Raw genomic sequence first — 15,212 nt, 5'->3', positions numbered from 1 at the left:
TGTTAACAACTCAGGGCCTCTGTCTTTCTGCGCAGCAGGTTGGTGAGGCCTTCCCTTGTCTCAGAATTGCTGCAGCAGGTCTGAGCACTGCATCCCCACATAATGGGAGGCAAAGGCCAGACCATGGGAAGAGGGTGCTTCCCTTCTTTGAGTGACTGAGTATGAGGAAACAGTCCTGGAAATTCCCTAAGATGTTGCTTCATTCTTCTGTCGGAATTGGGCCAGAGGCCCATTCCTCAGCATTCTCAGGCGAGGGGAATGGAATGACCATAAATGGCTTCATCTCCCCTCAGCTCCCCTGGGAGTTGAGTGGAGGTCACGGGGCCCTCAACTTTGTGTGTGACCCTCCCCTGCAGCTTTCTGGCCTCCAAGCAAAATACTACTTCCCTGGTTTGCTCCCCTTCACCCTGAGTGCTTTTTCTAGACATTGAGAAGGTTGAAATGTGAATGAAAATACCCAGTCCCACTCAGGCTCTGCTCACCTTTACTACCAGGGTTCCATTTTGTCCAGGCTGACACTCTGCTCATTTCCTAGCCTCCTCTGCAGCCATCGGTGGCCTGGGAAGATTCTGCTTTATATTTGCCAGAGGCCTATCACTCCAGTGCCACCTGTCATCCCACCTGCATGGTTTCATTAGGGTGGAGGAATCCTTCTCTGAACCCAGGTCTCCGTCACAGGCGGAAGGGAGCTGAGGGCCACGTGCGCCTCCTACCAGCGCTGCTCCCTGACCAGGTTCCCTGCCTGACGCCAGCAGGCATTGGTTTGGGTGTGCAGTTAGCAATCCAGGTAGAGGAAGGGTCCAGGATGTGATTTATTCTCCCCCCACCGTTCCTCCTTTGGCCTGGGGGTGGGGATGCATTGCAGGGTGGAGAGGAACTAAGAGCCCTGGTTCTGGCCTCCCTGTCAGGAGGCTCGTGCCTGGGGTCAGGACAGGTTCTTCTGCCTAGTTTCATTTATATCACATGTATTTTTTGTTTGCACCTGTTACCGTAAGTAGCTTCAGATGCCTTCTGGAAGCATGAGAGTGTATAAACAAACGGAGCCTCCAGACGCCCCACAGATACCGCCACCAGCTTCCATCTGACTCGCACGGCCGTGTGGGTTCAGAGCCTGGTTTCAGTCAAAGGCCTACCAGGGGCCAGTCTGCAACCCCAGCAGGGAGGAGGGCGGCTAGCCCAGAGAACCCCAGGGAGGACAAGTCCCTCGCACCTGTGAGGAAGCAGCTGTGGCTGGAGGCTGGAGGCTGGGCCTGAGCTGAACCCTCCTGCTTGGCCTCACGTCCTCCTCACTGAGGGACTGTGTGCTCAGGCCATTCAAGATGGCTGTCCCCTGCTCTCTGCATATCCCCTGCTCGATCAGCCCCTGCTTCCCTCACGTGACTATCCAATCCTCTTAATCATAGGGCTCAATTAGTTCCTGGTAACCGAGCCCACCTGACATCAATCTCCCTGATGTGGTGAGGACTGCTGCCATGTCCTGGTGTCCTGGTGTCCTGTCCGATGGCTGCTGCACGCCGTGGGGTTTTGCTCCAGGACCGTTTGTTAAGATCCCTCTATCCAACAAACCGTTCATGTCTCTGTTGCTGTCTCTAGGCTCTTCCTCTGGTCTCAAGGCTGGGCAACTACAAAGCTTATGGGCTCACGGGGTCCAGCCCAACAGGGACAGAGGCAGGAACTGGGGCCCAAAGCCCGCACTCCTGCCCACTAACCACTGCGTTCTGCCAGGCTTCTGGCCGCGAGAGCCGGGCAGGCGTGGACAGAGCCGAGTCTAGGGGGGCATGACCCAGGCCTTTGCAAAGCCACGGAACACAAACACAGAAAGTGGGTCTGATTCAGCAGCATTCATTTTTATTTCTAAATAAGAATCCAGTGACATTACTGTTTTTCATCCATTTCTGAATTCTTTGAAGAGTCCAGTGAGACGAGGTAGAGGCTCCAGCAGAGCAGCTGCAGGTCCCTCCACCTCCGACCCACCTTCGCCTCTGCAACCCACAGCCCCACCAAGAGGAGCAGCATATTTCTCAGGAACCAGGACTAACGGCTGCCTCTCACATCTTACTTGGGGGAGGACAAAAGAACAAGCCTGACCTTCCCAGTAGTCCTTATATCAAAAAGCTGTACTTAAAAAAATCCTTCATTTTTAAAAAGAAAATTACTCAAAAGAATACAAGATTCTGATTAATCTTGAGAATAAATCAAGCTTTGCAGGAGCTGTACTGGAGAAAACGCTAAAGCCTTTGGTAGCCACGAACCCCGAGTCAGCCGAGCGAGCGAGGAGCCTTCCCCGGCCCATGGGCCTCCACGGCTCCTCAGAGCAGCGCTGGGGCCTGGAGAAGTGGCTCTTCCGCGTGGCTGACCAGCTCCTTGGACAGGGGCCCATAGTGCTGACAGGTGACCTTTCTCTTGACCACCGAACTGCACAATCCCCATGGATCCCATGGCCACGGGGCCCGCAGCTGCACTCCAAGGACTCAGCTCTCTCGCCCTGAAGCCAGGATGCTCAACGCGGAGCAGCTAGGAAAAGACCAGCTCCTGGGTAGGAAAAGCCACAAATTTTTTTTCCCTCTGGGATTAGGGACTGTGTCGGCTGGGTTGAGAAAGGGTGAAACGGGGTGGGGGAAATTAGAAAGTCTTCTTTCGTAACATGGGCAATGATGGTGGAAGTCCCTGAACATCTAACTCCATTTGTGTGAGAAATGACAGGAGACTAAGTGGAAGGGAGTGTGGCTGATTATCCGAAGCCGTCACTCTGACTGTGGTGTTTTCATTTAAAACATATTGCCTGGGGCTTTGGAGACCGGGTTCCTGGTAGAACAACTTCTTAATGATTCTGGCTGCTCTACCAGGAACGTTTCAGATAATTTCCTACCCACCACCCGGCAGGAGAATCACATGCCTGCATTCTGGAGGGAATGAGGAAGGAGCAAAGGATCTTTCCTCTTTTTTTGGCATTTGAAGTCCTAACTGACAGTCAATCATTGCTGTTGAGAGATTCCTCCTCCCACTAGAATCAGGGGTCAGTTCTAAGGCCACCCTAAGCCACGCCTACACCTTGCCGGACCTTCGATGGCCCGGACTTGACTGAGGAGAAGCCGGTCGCCACCAGGCCCCACCCTCACTCTCCCCACTGAAGCAGAAGAGGGATTCTGGCTGTGGCCTCCCCACTGGGGACTTTGCCACGTGTGTGGACCCCCATGGGAGTGTGGACCTGAGACCCCGGAAGGCCACCTTAGGTGAGGGCTTGAAGGAGAAGGCTCCCCACTCACCAGCCTTTCCACACTCCACTGCACACAGAGGAATCTGCAGGCAAATCAGGGCCTCCCTAGGTTGACTTGGGGCACTCAGGGGCTGCCAACATTCTGGGCCCCTGGCCTCATGTCAGCCGGGGCCCAGCAAGCATTCCCAGTGTGTGAAAAGAGGCAGCTGGCCAGGGGGACAGGGTCTGCCCCTGGGCTGAGTGAGCACCAGATGATGGAACTGAGCCACCTTCTGCCTGGCTCTGTGCCAGCTCAGCCCGAACTTGGTCTCTGGGGACCTAGGAAAAGCCAGCTTCTTTTCCTGTGAGGCCTCTCACTCCAAGCCTCTGAGCATGGTTAGTCCCAGAGGTCCTACAACCACAGGGCTGCAGAACACGTGATGAATTCCAAGTCCAAAATCGTAGGGCCTGCTGTGGAGGGGCTGCTGGGGGAGCCTTGGGGTGGGGCCTTAGCGCTACAGGACGCCCCAGCTCCCCAAGACGGCGTGTCTTCAGAGTTCACTGGCTAGCCAACCAGCTTCCCCAAAGGCACGCACTGACCTTACAGCCTTCACCTCCTCCTAAAGTATTACCTTCTCTCTGTGCTATACTTCTCCCGTCCCATGGCCTAGACCTAAAAGAAAACATGTGTGAAGTTATAGTTATGCTGGATATTTTTAATCTTCTAGGCATTTATTCCCCCAACAATAGAATTATTAGGAATGCTAAAGGTAGACAGCAGCAATTTTTGATTCTCAGGCAAAGACATCTGAAAAAAGTCCACCAGAAAAATCTCTCTCCATGGGCTTTGGCCTGTTCAAAGGTGATGGCTGAGGCACACGGGGCGCCCTCCTTGGCGGGGAAATGCCCTCCCACGCTGCTAAGCCACTACTTGGCCAGAAGAGGGCAGGAGCAGCTCACAGGACGCCCAGGCTGGCGCTGCTCCAGGCCAGGCAAGACTCTCCCCCAGCCACCTTCACACAGCCAAGCCTTGGGGACCTCGCCCCGATCCCGCGTGCTTCTCTACTTACTGTCACTCTCAGGTCTCAGCTAAAAGTGGAAGGACAGGTGGGACCTGGTGACAAAGGGCAGTCTGAACTGAGAAGATCCTGTTTTCATTATTTAATCTATGAACTCACAGCCCCCAAAATTTTTTTCCGGCAAGCTACTGAGTTTACAATGCAACTTACACCTCGGAGATCAGACTCTGAATTTCAGGGGGAAAGTCAGTTACTTACTAATTGGAGAATGAGAGAACAATCTGGCCTCTGATCCCTGCCCCCTCCCCTTATGGACAAAGGTCCTCTCCCTTTGACCTCTTCTCTCTTCCACTAAAAAGAAATAGGAAATGACGGAGACTGGAATTATGCATGGCATTAATCTTCCAGTGGGGATATTAGGTGAAGTAAAGTAATCCTATTTGGCTCAAATTATGGGGTTACGGTGGGAGATTACAAAAAGAAATCATATTTTAGCTCTATCAAGTACCAATTGACTTTTCATGCATAAAAAGGAAACCATGTGCCCTCCTGCCTGACTGGCTTTACGCTTACACTTCTGGGGCAAGGGAAGGGGTTAGGGCAGGGGTCTGGCCTCGTGGGCTGGGTACATGGGTCCTGGAGGGTCCCGAGGTCAGTCCTTCCTCACATCCAGAGCCACGCTGCCTGTGGCTGAGAAGATGGAAACATTTGCTGCCAGCCCAAGGTCCATGCTGGCCCACTGTGTCCGAAACAGAACCAACGACATGCACATGATGAATTAAACCACACCAGGGGGTGCTGAGTCCCAAGGCTCCAGCTGAGACCCTGAGCCACATATGGAAACTGCCAGAGGCCTGTAGATGGGCACAAGCAAGCAGGTAAAGACTTGTTAAAGGGCCGGTGAAGGGGGTGGATGCGGGGAAGTCAGAAACTCCATGTCCTCTGGACATGATTGGCAGCTCCTCACCTTGAGGTGGCCCAGGGGCCCGGACCATGGGGCCGGGGCAGGGGTGTGTGTGTGTGTGTGTGTGGTGTGTGTGTGTGTGTGTGTGCACGCGTGGCCGGGGCAGGGGTGTGTGTGTGTGTGTGTGTGCGCGCGCGTGGCCGGGGCAGGGGTGTGTGTGGTGTGTGCGCGCGCGTGCGCAAGCGCTCTGTGAGCGAGTCCTGAGGGAGCAGTGGCTGCTCAGGGATTGCAGGTGAGACTCAGATGCATCTGGCTGCAGGCCACTGGAGCCCTGGGAAGGGGTGGCAGACGAGGAGCACGGGGACAAATGGGACCCAAGATGGTAGAGAATTGGGAGGGGAAAAAAAAAAGATGCCGATGAGCAGTGAAGGTGCAGCAGGTAAACGGTGGGCAGAGCCCAGGAAAAGGGGCCTCTGAACAAACAAGGACCACTGAGTAAGGAATCGAGGTCAGGGAAGGGACTGCTAGGCTCTCACCACTTTGTAAAAGTGCATGAATTTAAACTGAATTCAAAGACAGCAGCTGCTGGCCAGCATAAACCCTGAAGACTTTCCCTCTAGAGGGTGCTCTGACCCTACATTGAATAGGGTCACTCACCCCCAAAAAACCCAGGGATACGGCTTCCAATGGGGCTCTAGAGAGGTGCCTGTGCCCTCGTGCTCGGTTCCAGTGTAAACATTCACAGTATTCCCAGAGAAGGGCAGTAGCTGCCTGCTGCCCAGGGAGACAGCCTGTGAGGTGCCAATCAGAGGTAAAGAGAAAAAGGTCACTCAGTTTCTCTTTCTCAGGGAGTGCAAGCGACATCACGAAGGGGAGTGTGAAGTTTCCAAGGCCTCTGAGCCTGCTGCTTAAGTGAGAACCGCCGCTGCTGAGGGTCGAGGTGCCTTGATGACGCACAGGGAAGCGGCGGCTGGCCTCTCGCCCTGCTGCTACCGACACCCGTCCGGCAGGGAAGGGCCCCTGTAATGAAGGCAGTGGCCAGGGATGGCGGCAACGGCGCACCACGCTCCCGGGACGCCCTGCACAGTGGGTCCATGGCAGGATTTCTCCTCTCAGGCACCTTGGCGTGACAGATGACTATTCCCCAGCTACAGAAGCAGAAGGAAACATGTACCTGCAAAGGTGGTCCCTCCAATCCGCAGGCTGGGAAGCCACCCTGAGGGCAGAGGTCCAGCCCAGTGGGGAGTGGGGAGAGGGTGCTTCAGGGCAGCCGGCTGGCTCCAAAGGCCTGGGAGGTCCTGGGTTAAGACGACAGTAGCCTGTGCGTCACCCTGCTTCCATCCGCCCCAAAGAAGTGCCACATGCACACGCCTCGGGGGCCCTTGCTGGGTGGCCGTCCTGGGAGCCGCGGGGAGGCTGGATGGCAGTGCTGCGGCCCCGGTTGCCCGGAAGCCACGCGTCCTGGTCGGTCACAGCAGCTCCTGCTCGTCGTCCTCGGAGCCGGAGGGGCCTTGGCGCACCTCTTCGTACCACTTGTTGGTGAGGGTTTTCATCTGGATGCGCCCGTGGTGGAGGTCCTGGGGTGGGAGACACAGCAAGCCCTTGTCAGTGGTCTGGCTCAGGGTCAGGGCTGAGGAAGGGAGGAGACGGGAGGCAGGGGGCGCGGCCACAAGCAATTTCAAAGTGTTAACTGACTAACCGCAAGCTGGGATCATTCTCTGTTGGGGAGGAGATAACGGGAGGTGTCACCCTGGAACAGGAGTAGGAGGCAGGATGGCATGATGTTAAAAAACCTGGCCTCTGGAATCAGACACACTTGGGCTCTGCTTCCAGCTTTGCCAGGTACTGGCTGTGTGACCTCGGGGGGTTACTTCACCTCTCTGGGCCTCAGTCTCCCCGGCTATCAACTGAGACAACCCGCTGCATCTACTGCATGGGTTGCTGGGAGAATGAAATGAAGCAATCGTGAAAAACGTCTGGTGTAGCGCCTGGCTCACAGTAAGAACTCACGTGCTGACAGCGATCCTGACTGCTGAGGGAGGGAAAACGGGGCTCAGGACCAAAGCGGGGCAGCAGCCAGAACCCCTCCCCCACCCTGCACGGTGCAGGATGACGGTTTCAGCAAAGCAGGCCCAAGCTGGTCCCTGAGTGTGTCACTCACTGTCAGGCCAGTGGTGCCTGGAGGGATGGAGCAAGAGCCCTGAGCCTCGGGCCACTGTCCAAGGCCCTGGCAGGTCTGAAATTCCTCAGCTCAGATTCAGTAGCTGATCAATGTCCCAAGTCTATCATCCAGGAAATCCAAACTGGGTTAACAAGTCTATTATTAAACTAGCACTGGAGACTTCCCTGGTGTCACAGTGGTTAAGAATCTGCCTGTCAATGCAGGGGACACGGTTCGAGCCCTGGTCCGGGAAGATCCCACATGCTGTGGAGGAACTAAGCCCGTGAGCCACAACTACCACAACTACCGAGCCTGCACTCTAGAGCCCGCGAGCCACAACTACTGAGCCCACGCGTCACAACTACTGAAGCCCACGCACCTAGAGCCCATGCTCTGCAACAAGAGAAACCATGACAATAAGAAGCCCGCGCACCGCAACGCAGAGTAGCCCCCGCTCGCCGCAACTAGAGAAAGCCCACGCGCAGCAACGAAGACCCAGTGCAGCCAAAAATAAATGAATTAAATAAATAAATAAACAAACCAGCATTAAATACGGCAGCGAAGGAAAAACAGCAGATGCAGAGTGCTGCAAGCATGTCCAGCCTGCGAGGCTGGGAAGGAGAGAACGCTGAGTGGGGAGAGGCCCCCACCCAGCCCGGCACGTGGGTCTTCCCTGCCCACCCTGCTCTTGGCCACTGCAGGCCCTGAGGGAGGAAGGCGAGGGACCCCTGGCCTGCGTCCCACCTCCTGGGTCAGCCGCCGCGTGAAGAAGGGGTTCAGGTACTTGGCATCCAGCCACAGGAAGCCTTTGAGGTCCTGCCGCCTGACGTAGTGGGCTTCGTATTCCTCCTCGGTGAGCTCTGACAGGTGCTCCGACTCGACGGTGTTGCCCTGCGGCGGGTGGGGGGAAGGCAGCCGAAGGCTCGTCAGCTGACACCTGCCTGGAAGCCCTCACACCACCCAGCCTACCTCCTCCGCAGCTCTTCACCCCGGCCCCTGTGTCCCCAACCCTAACGGTGGCAGCAAAGAGGCCTCCTGGGAGCCTGTAGGGAGGCGGGAAGGTGTGTAAGAAAACGATGGACATCCAGGAAAATCAGAATTGTGAAGAAGTTGGAAGCTCAGGGCTGGGGCTTGGTCTACTGTAAGCTCTCCAGGTGGCTGTCTGTGCGGCCAGGACTGGGAGCTCTTCTAGGCTGTCTCTTTACCAGTGAACTGAATGAGGGAGGCGGCTTTTGTCGTTTTTTGCCTGCAGAGGCCCATTCTGGGTACATCTGCTGGTCATGTGGATGCAGCAGGGAGGGATGTGGAGAGGGAGAGAGGGAGGGAGGGAAGGACCACCCACCCTCTGCAGGGGCGACCATAGGCAGTTTTGCAGTCGCCCCCAAGCGCAGGTGTACCCTGGGTGTAGGAGGTGGGAGAGAGGGAGCGGCAGGGAGGGCATTTCCCTGCCGTGGAGCAGCGCTTCTAAACTCGGGCCGGCGTCAGAATCACCTGGAGCTTGGGGAGCCACAAAATGCTGGGCCCACTAGGCCCACCTGCAGTTCCTGATTCAGCAGGTCTGGGAGGGGGCCCAAGAATGTGCATTTCTAACAAGCGCCCACCGATGCTGCTGGACCAGGAACCCCACCTTGACGACCAGTGATGGAAAGTGGGGTGGTTAAGAGTCTGTGTGACCAGGGCTGTGTGGTTTGGTCTCTGTGCCTCAGTGCTCTCATCTGCAAAATGGGGATCATGAGACCATCTGCTTCCTGCAGGTTATCAGGGACAGTCCAAGGACAGCGCAGGCACCACAGAAAACATGCCCTAAACAGCAGCTGCTCCCCCCGAGCACACATCCTGGTTCTACCAGAGCTGTGCTTGGCCAAGTGTGGCTGTACCTCCCGGCAACTCATCAGAAATGCAAATTCTTTGGGCGCCCACCCCAGACCTGTAAGACCCTGGAGCCCTCCACCAATCCTGACACCCACTAAAAGCTTCGAGAACCTATACTTGAACTTTGGTTAAAAACAGACAAGAAGGCTGGTGGATGGGGGTGGGGGGAGAAGGGCCACGGAGAGTGAGGAAAGTTCTGTGAGCCAGCCCTGTCTGACGTCATCTGAAGGTTCTCTCAGCAGCACAACTCTGGCTGGAGAGGCCGCGGGCAGAGACTGGAGGCCAAGATCCACCCAGACTGGACTTTCCAGAGTGAGAGGTGGGCCACATCCCCCTTCCCCACCTCTGGTTGAGGATTTCTGTGCCTTCCAGGGCTGAGTAAAGTTACTGATGGCCTTGAACAAGGGAACTAGAAAAAGATGCATTTCTGCAAAAGCATGTGCGTGGAGCAGGGAGTGGTGCAGGAAGGCAGGACCAGAGGCCAGGGCCCGAGGGAACACAGGGCAGGAAAGGCACAATCACTGTGACTCAGGGGAGGAGGGTGGCTTGGAGGAGGCAGAGGTGGGCAGGGGTCCGGGGGCCTCAGGCTCGCTGCAGATGGCCTTGGGCACCTCCACCCCCAAATCATGCCCTTGCCTGTCCTCAGTGGAGGGCCATCTCCTGTGACTCTCCAAGCCTCTGTGAGCACTTTCCCCTTATCTAGCCCCAACAGGAGGCTTTTTAGTAGATGCTAGGGAATGATACAATTTTGTAATTTTGTGATTTTGAAACCCTCCTTCCAGTCCCGGCCTGATGGGGCGGTGTGGTTACTGGCAGGGGAGGAGCATTCCTGGAAGAGTCTGGAAGGTTCACGTTCCCACGCCACTGCCTCCGTGGCTTCACGAGGCCGGCAGACAACCCACCCCAAAGAGTCACGCTTCAGACCCTGAGTCCAACCTCCTTGTCACTTTGGGAAGCTGGTGCGTGCGTGTGTGCATGTGCTGCGCGCCTATGCGTGCGTGCCCAGGGACGGATCATCCTCAGATCGTGTCTCGTTCCCCCATTTTCTGGCGGTGAGTGGGGACCCACCCTCTGCCCCTGCCCGCCCGGCCGGCACTCACCATCTTCTCGGTCTTGCTGAGGTTGACGTCCTTCTTGTTCCTGCGGCGCGCCCTGGCATCCTCGATGTCCGCGAAGCGGATGAGGGGCATGGTGCTGCCGCCCAGCAGCAGAATGGTGAAGAGCACGATGCTGATGGTGGTGGTGCCGATGAGCTGCCGCTTCTCCATGGGCTCCAGGTCCAGGTGCAGGCTCAGGGCGTAGGGGATGGCCCCCCGCAGGCCTGGGCGACAGTGAAGGGAGTAAGAGGGACGGAGGCAGGCGGGAGGGGGCAGCAGTTCGCGGGGGATCTGGGCCCAGCCCGGCACCACGGCCGCTCGACATCCTAATGCACCCACTGGAGAGTGCGAACTCAGCCTGTGAGGCTCTGGGGTGTGAGAGAAGCAGGCGCAAGGAATGGAGGCTCACCTCCGCTCCCACTTCTCAAGGCGGCAGAGCGGAGCGGGTGAAGTGACCTGTCCAGGCTGTGAAGCGCCGGGCGTGTGCGTGTTGAGGATTTATCAAGCCCAGCGCTTATGTTTTAGAAACACGACAGCTGGTGCAGACGAGCCCTCCCTGTGCTACGTGCTCCGCGGACATGACCTCATCCGATTGTCACAGCTGTAGAGCTGGTCCTGTTATTCTCACAGCGCACAGATGAGGCGCCGAGACTGAGAATGAGGTGTCCTCCCAGGGCCACACGCTTTACTGGCAACGTCACAGAATGCCTTTTGCCCAATGCCCACTGTAGTGGAGGATGCCACCCCCGTGGTGGCCAGCGGCTCAGGGGACTGCATCACGGCCTCTCCCTTACTTCCTGTTTTGGTTCCCTGGGAGGGTGCTGGCTGGACTGAGGGGTATGGACTGAGCCGGGAAATGGCACGTTCTCTCTAAAAAACTTCCTGGCTTGTCTGGTGCCATACGGGGGGACAGGAGCTCCCAGAGCAGCGGGGAGGAGAGATGTCAAACGAGGACTCGTGTGAGGGTGAGGGCCTGAAGGAGAAGGGAGGGCGGGCCGGGCACACAGCGACAGGATCTGACCCAGATGTGGAGGCCGGCGCATCACAGCATGATGGGGGGCTGGCTGCTGCAGCCCAGACCCTATATGGGGACACAGCAGGGCGGAGGGAAGGGGGTGGAATTAAAAGAGACACGGGGAGCAGAAGCAACAGGTCACAGGAGCGAGGGGAAAGTGGGGTGACCAGGGAAGGGAAGGGCCTGGAGGATGCCCGGGTCCTAGGAGGCTGGCTGCGCGACGGTCTGGGCACGGGGTCGGGAGTCTGGCTCCTGGGTCCACCCCCTGGCCTCCTGCTTTCCCTGGGGCCTCCCAGGCTGGCACGAGGAACGAGACACAGGGCCTGCCATGACGGCGGCCCGAGGATGAAATGCCTTGGCATAGGACAGCATGTGCGCACAGTAAACACTTCGTAAGAGGGAGCCACGTGTTATTGTTTCCTGTGGAAGGAAGGGGGATGCTGGCAAACAAGCAGCTGGGGCAGGAAGGTAAGTTCCGTCCTAGACAATGAGATCGCCATGGCTCCACAACATCCAAGGAGGATTCAGACACTGGAGTCTGGATCCCAGAGGGAAGGCCTGGTCGGAGGAAACAGCTTTGGGAGGGTGGGAACCAGATGGAAGTTGAGGCCACAGGACAGGTGAGCTTGTGAGAGCGCAAGAGATGAAGCAGGTCTGAGGCTAAGTCCTGAGGAAGCCAATATTTGCTGAGGTGCCGGTAAAGGCAGATGGGGACCTGGACAGGAGCCTGAGGAGATCCCAAGGGAAAGGAGGGGAACCAGAGCATGGCCTGGAGGCCAAGGGAAGAGGAGAGGGTATCCTCCCAGTCAGAGGGCAGGTCGGTGGGAGGAAGGAGCCCCAAGCCGAGGAGGCGGGTGGGATGAGGGCTAACCGGTGCCCACCAGGTCTGCCTGGGGGAGGCTGCTGGTGACCCAGGCGAGGCCAAGTCCAGCCCTGAGGACAGGAGGGGAGGAAGTGGAGAAAATGGGCAAGAAAAGCTCACTCAAGAGGTCTGGCCACGATAGGAAGAGATGGGGAAGCAGCTGGAGGGGACGAGGAGCAGGGGTTTTGGCTGAAGTCGTTGGTTTTTTGCGGGGAAAAGGAGAATCTTCAACTGTTGAATGATGGCGGAGCCAGTGGGACAGGGTGAGGATCCAGGAAGGAGGGAGGGAATCAATGGAGAGAGGCCTGGACAGCCTGAGGACACCCGGAACCAAGAGCCCTCCCTGTTTAAAACCACCGCCCACTTCCCTGTAGAGGTCTCTCACCACACCCCGCAACCCCAAAGAGCTCACATACTTTGTAAAATGCCTGATACATTTCTTAGATTTTCTTTCAGATTTTCAAGACCTTGGATCAACTACTTTACGATTTTTTTCCCTCACTGGCAAAAAAGATTAAGAAAAAAGTTTCTCTCACTGTACACACATATATACACACCTACCTACCTAGATCTGTCACACGCACACCTATGAATATATTTTAAACAAGGTCTTTTGAAAAGGAAATCTGCGAGAAATTTACAGATATGCTGTTGGACAGAAAACAGCTTACAAAGCACGTTGCTATACCCTGACCCACACAGAAATATTTTAATTATAATATTTAAACAAGAAAGCACAAAGAACTGGATGTATTTGCTCCTAAGTAAATTTAAAGATGTCTACGGATCCGGTTCTTTAGGAGTCAAAGATTTATGAAATCATTTCGATCCTTTAAAAAGTAGAGGAATATGGGATTGAACAGCAACTGAAATGGTCAAATAAACTATCAGAACTTAGTAACTGAATAAAAAAAATCCAAATCTAACCTATAGTACAAAAAAGTTTAAACTTTAACCTTTTTATTCTGAGCCCCTTGTTACTTCAGCCTAGAAAGCGCTCAGGTGGGAGGGGCGCCGTGCACACCTTGCCCTGGGCTACCCCGTCTGTCCAGGAAAGAGTGGAGGGAAGGAGGGCAATCCTGGCTCTGCCTCCTGGGGCCCCTCGTCCCGAGCAAGTCCTTTACCCTTGAGCCTGAGGTTCCTCATCTGTAGAGCAGACACGCACCACCCACTTCCTGCGCTGTGGGGAGGGGTACCGCCTGCGAAGGGCCTCGCTCAGGGCCTGTGTTATAGCAGGCGCCCTTAAACGGGAGCACGTGCAACTTGGGGCCGATGAGGCATGCTCGTTTCGCAAGGGCTCCGGGGACAGGCACGTGCATTCTCCGCAGGGCCTGCGCCTTTATAACACACATCTTCCCTCCACCGTTCGCTCAAGATTGGGCTTACCGCTGAACCACATGATGAACATCATCTTTGGTGTGATTTTATGATCTCGGAAGAAATTCAGGAGGTAGGAGAGAGGGAAAATGTTCACCGCTCTGCCAAACAGCACAAGCACCTGTTAACAGCAACAAACTAAGTCTTAACATGGAAACCTCTGGTTCTTCAAGTTGAAGCTTGTTGAGGCTAACACAGACCTGGTAACACACCCATTATAAAGGCAGCATCCCCTTGTCATCAAAGACATGAACTCAGTGCTAGGCAGAGACCCAGGAGATGCCAGTTTCTATGTGTCTAGGAAAGGATTAAAGCTTTGTATGTTACGTTTCCATTGTCAGAAAGAGAGGACTAACAAGGTATCAATGACAGCTTCAGTAATGCCAAGAGGCCGTGCAGAAGTACCCAGAGATTAATTTAAGGGTAATCTGGCTCCTCCAAATGTGCTCCGCTGTGGGACGGGCCTGCACTGATCATTCCCAATGGGCTAGCTCTGGGGGAACAGACAAGGTATTCCTGCCTCTCCCATGGGGGCCCCACTCCTCAGGGAAAGGAGCGAAGACTGAAAAGCGCCTACCTATGTCCGTAAATGCTGCTCCCTGCGCAAGAGGAATGCACAGGTGGGTTCTAACAGGAGGTCACATACACCCTGTCTAGCCAGTTGCTTGCCATGGCTTTTGGTTCCTAGCCATCTCCAAAGGCAGGTCGATTTCAACAAAATATAGCTTTATGTAAAGTCTAAATCTTATCTAAGTGGCTTCTTAGAACTACTTATTAATTTACTTCGTTTCTTCATCTTGGTTCTCACCATAACTAACTTGAACAGAATAATATGTGTGTGTGTGTGTGTGTGTGTGTGTGTGTATATATATATATATATATATATATATATATATATACACACACACACATACATTCTAAGGCTCTAAGTTTATTCTTACAACCAGCATGAATTGAGTGTGCTTTGGACTGTTGTGCCTTGGAAGGTCAAGTTAATAATTACCCACAATCATCTAACATTTATATGCCAGACAATGCTCTAATGATTTTATATGCATTATCTTGTTCAATTTACATCCTTCCAAAGGTCTCATGAGGTAGGTATTACTGTCTCTATTTTAGAGACAAGTAAACTGAGACAGCGAGAGGTTAAGTATTAAGTAACTGGTCCAAGCTGACGCAGGCAGGAAGTGGTGGAGCCAAGTCCCAAACCTGGCTCGGTCCCCAGAGCCCATGCCCTTGACCACTGAGTGAGTCTAAGGTAATCCATCTGAGCGGCACAGGCCGTCTCTAGGAGTGCCAGGGCCAGACTGACCAGTTGCTCAGGGGGAACTGAGTCACCACCCCAGGCATCGCCTCAATTTTCTTTCCCTCCCAGCTCATGGCTGAGATCGCCACCTCCCTGTTTCACCCACTGAAATCCAATCCTCCATTCCCACATGTGTGTTTCAGGGTTGACCAAATGTGGCCCCTTTCACCCAGTGACCACATTAAAGGCTACTATACTTTCTATAGAAGACTTTTGCTGCTGTTTTCTTGTCCTAAAACCTGAGTTTGGAGGACACATAACAGTGACAAAAGCAATGAGCTTGTGCCAACTAAGGTAGAGGCACCCAGACTGCAAGGAGAAACATCTTTTTCTTTAGGGTTCCTTATCTTCTCTGCCTCAGGTTCCCCATATGCCAAATAGGTAGGCCTCACTGGTTTGC

General features: G+C 55.0%; 1 protein-coding gene across 5 annotated transcripts in view; it reads right to left on the bottom strand.

Annotated features, from left to right (window-relative positions):
• Positions 1-1,826: 1,826 nt before the first annotated feature.
• Positions 1,827-15,212, bottom strand: part of SLC9A8 (solute carrier family 9 member A8) — a 72,087-nt gene continuing 58,701 nt past the window's right edge. For all 5 annotated transcript variants that reach the window (XM_033840639.2, XM_073793088.1, XM_073793089.1 and 2 more), the window contains 4 exons: positions 13,513-13,624; positions 10,253-10,473; positions 8,025-8,171; positions 1,827-6,696 (listed from right to left, as the gene is read on the bottom strand). In XM_033840639.2, coding sequence (XP_033696530.1) covers positions 6,589-6,696; positions 8,025-8,171; positions 10,253-10,473; positions 13,513-13,624 — 588 coding nt within the window. In that variant the 3' untranslated portion in view covers positions 1,827-6,588. The remainder of the gene's footprint in view (positions 6,697-8,024; positions 8,172-10,252; positions 10,474-13,512; positions 13,625-15,212) is intronic.

Source organism: Tursiops truncatus, chromosome 15 (assembly GCF_011762595.2).
Source record: "Tursiops truncatus isolate mTurTru1 chromosome 15, mTurTru1.mat.Y, whole genome shotgun sequence".
NCBI lineage: Eukaryota > Metazoa > Chordata > Mammalia > Artiodactyla > Delphinidae > Tursiops > Tursiops truncatus.
The sequence above is the reverse complement of the archived record's forward strand: the minus strand, read 5'-3'. Positions and strand labels throughout refer to the sequence as shown.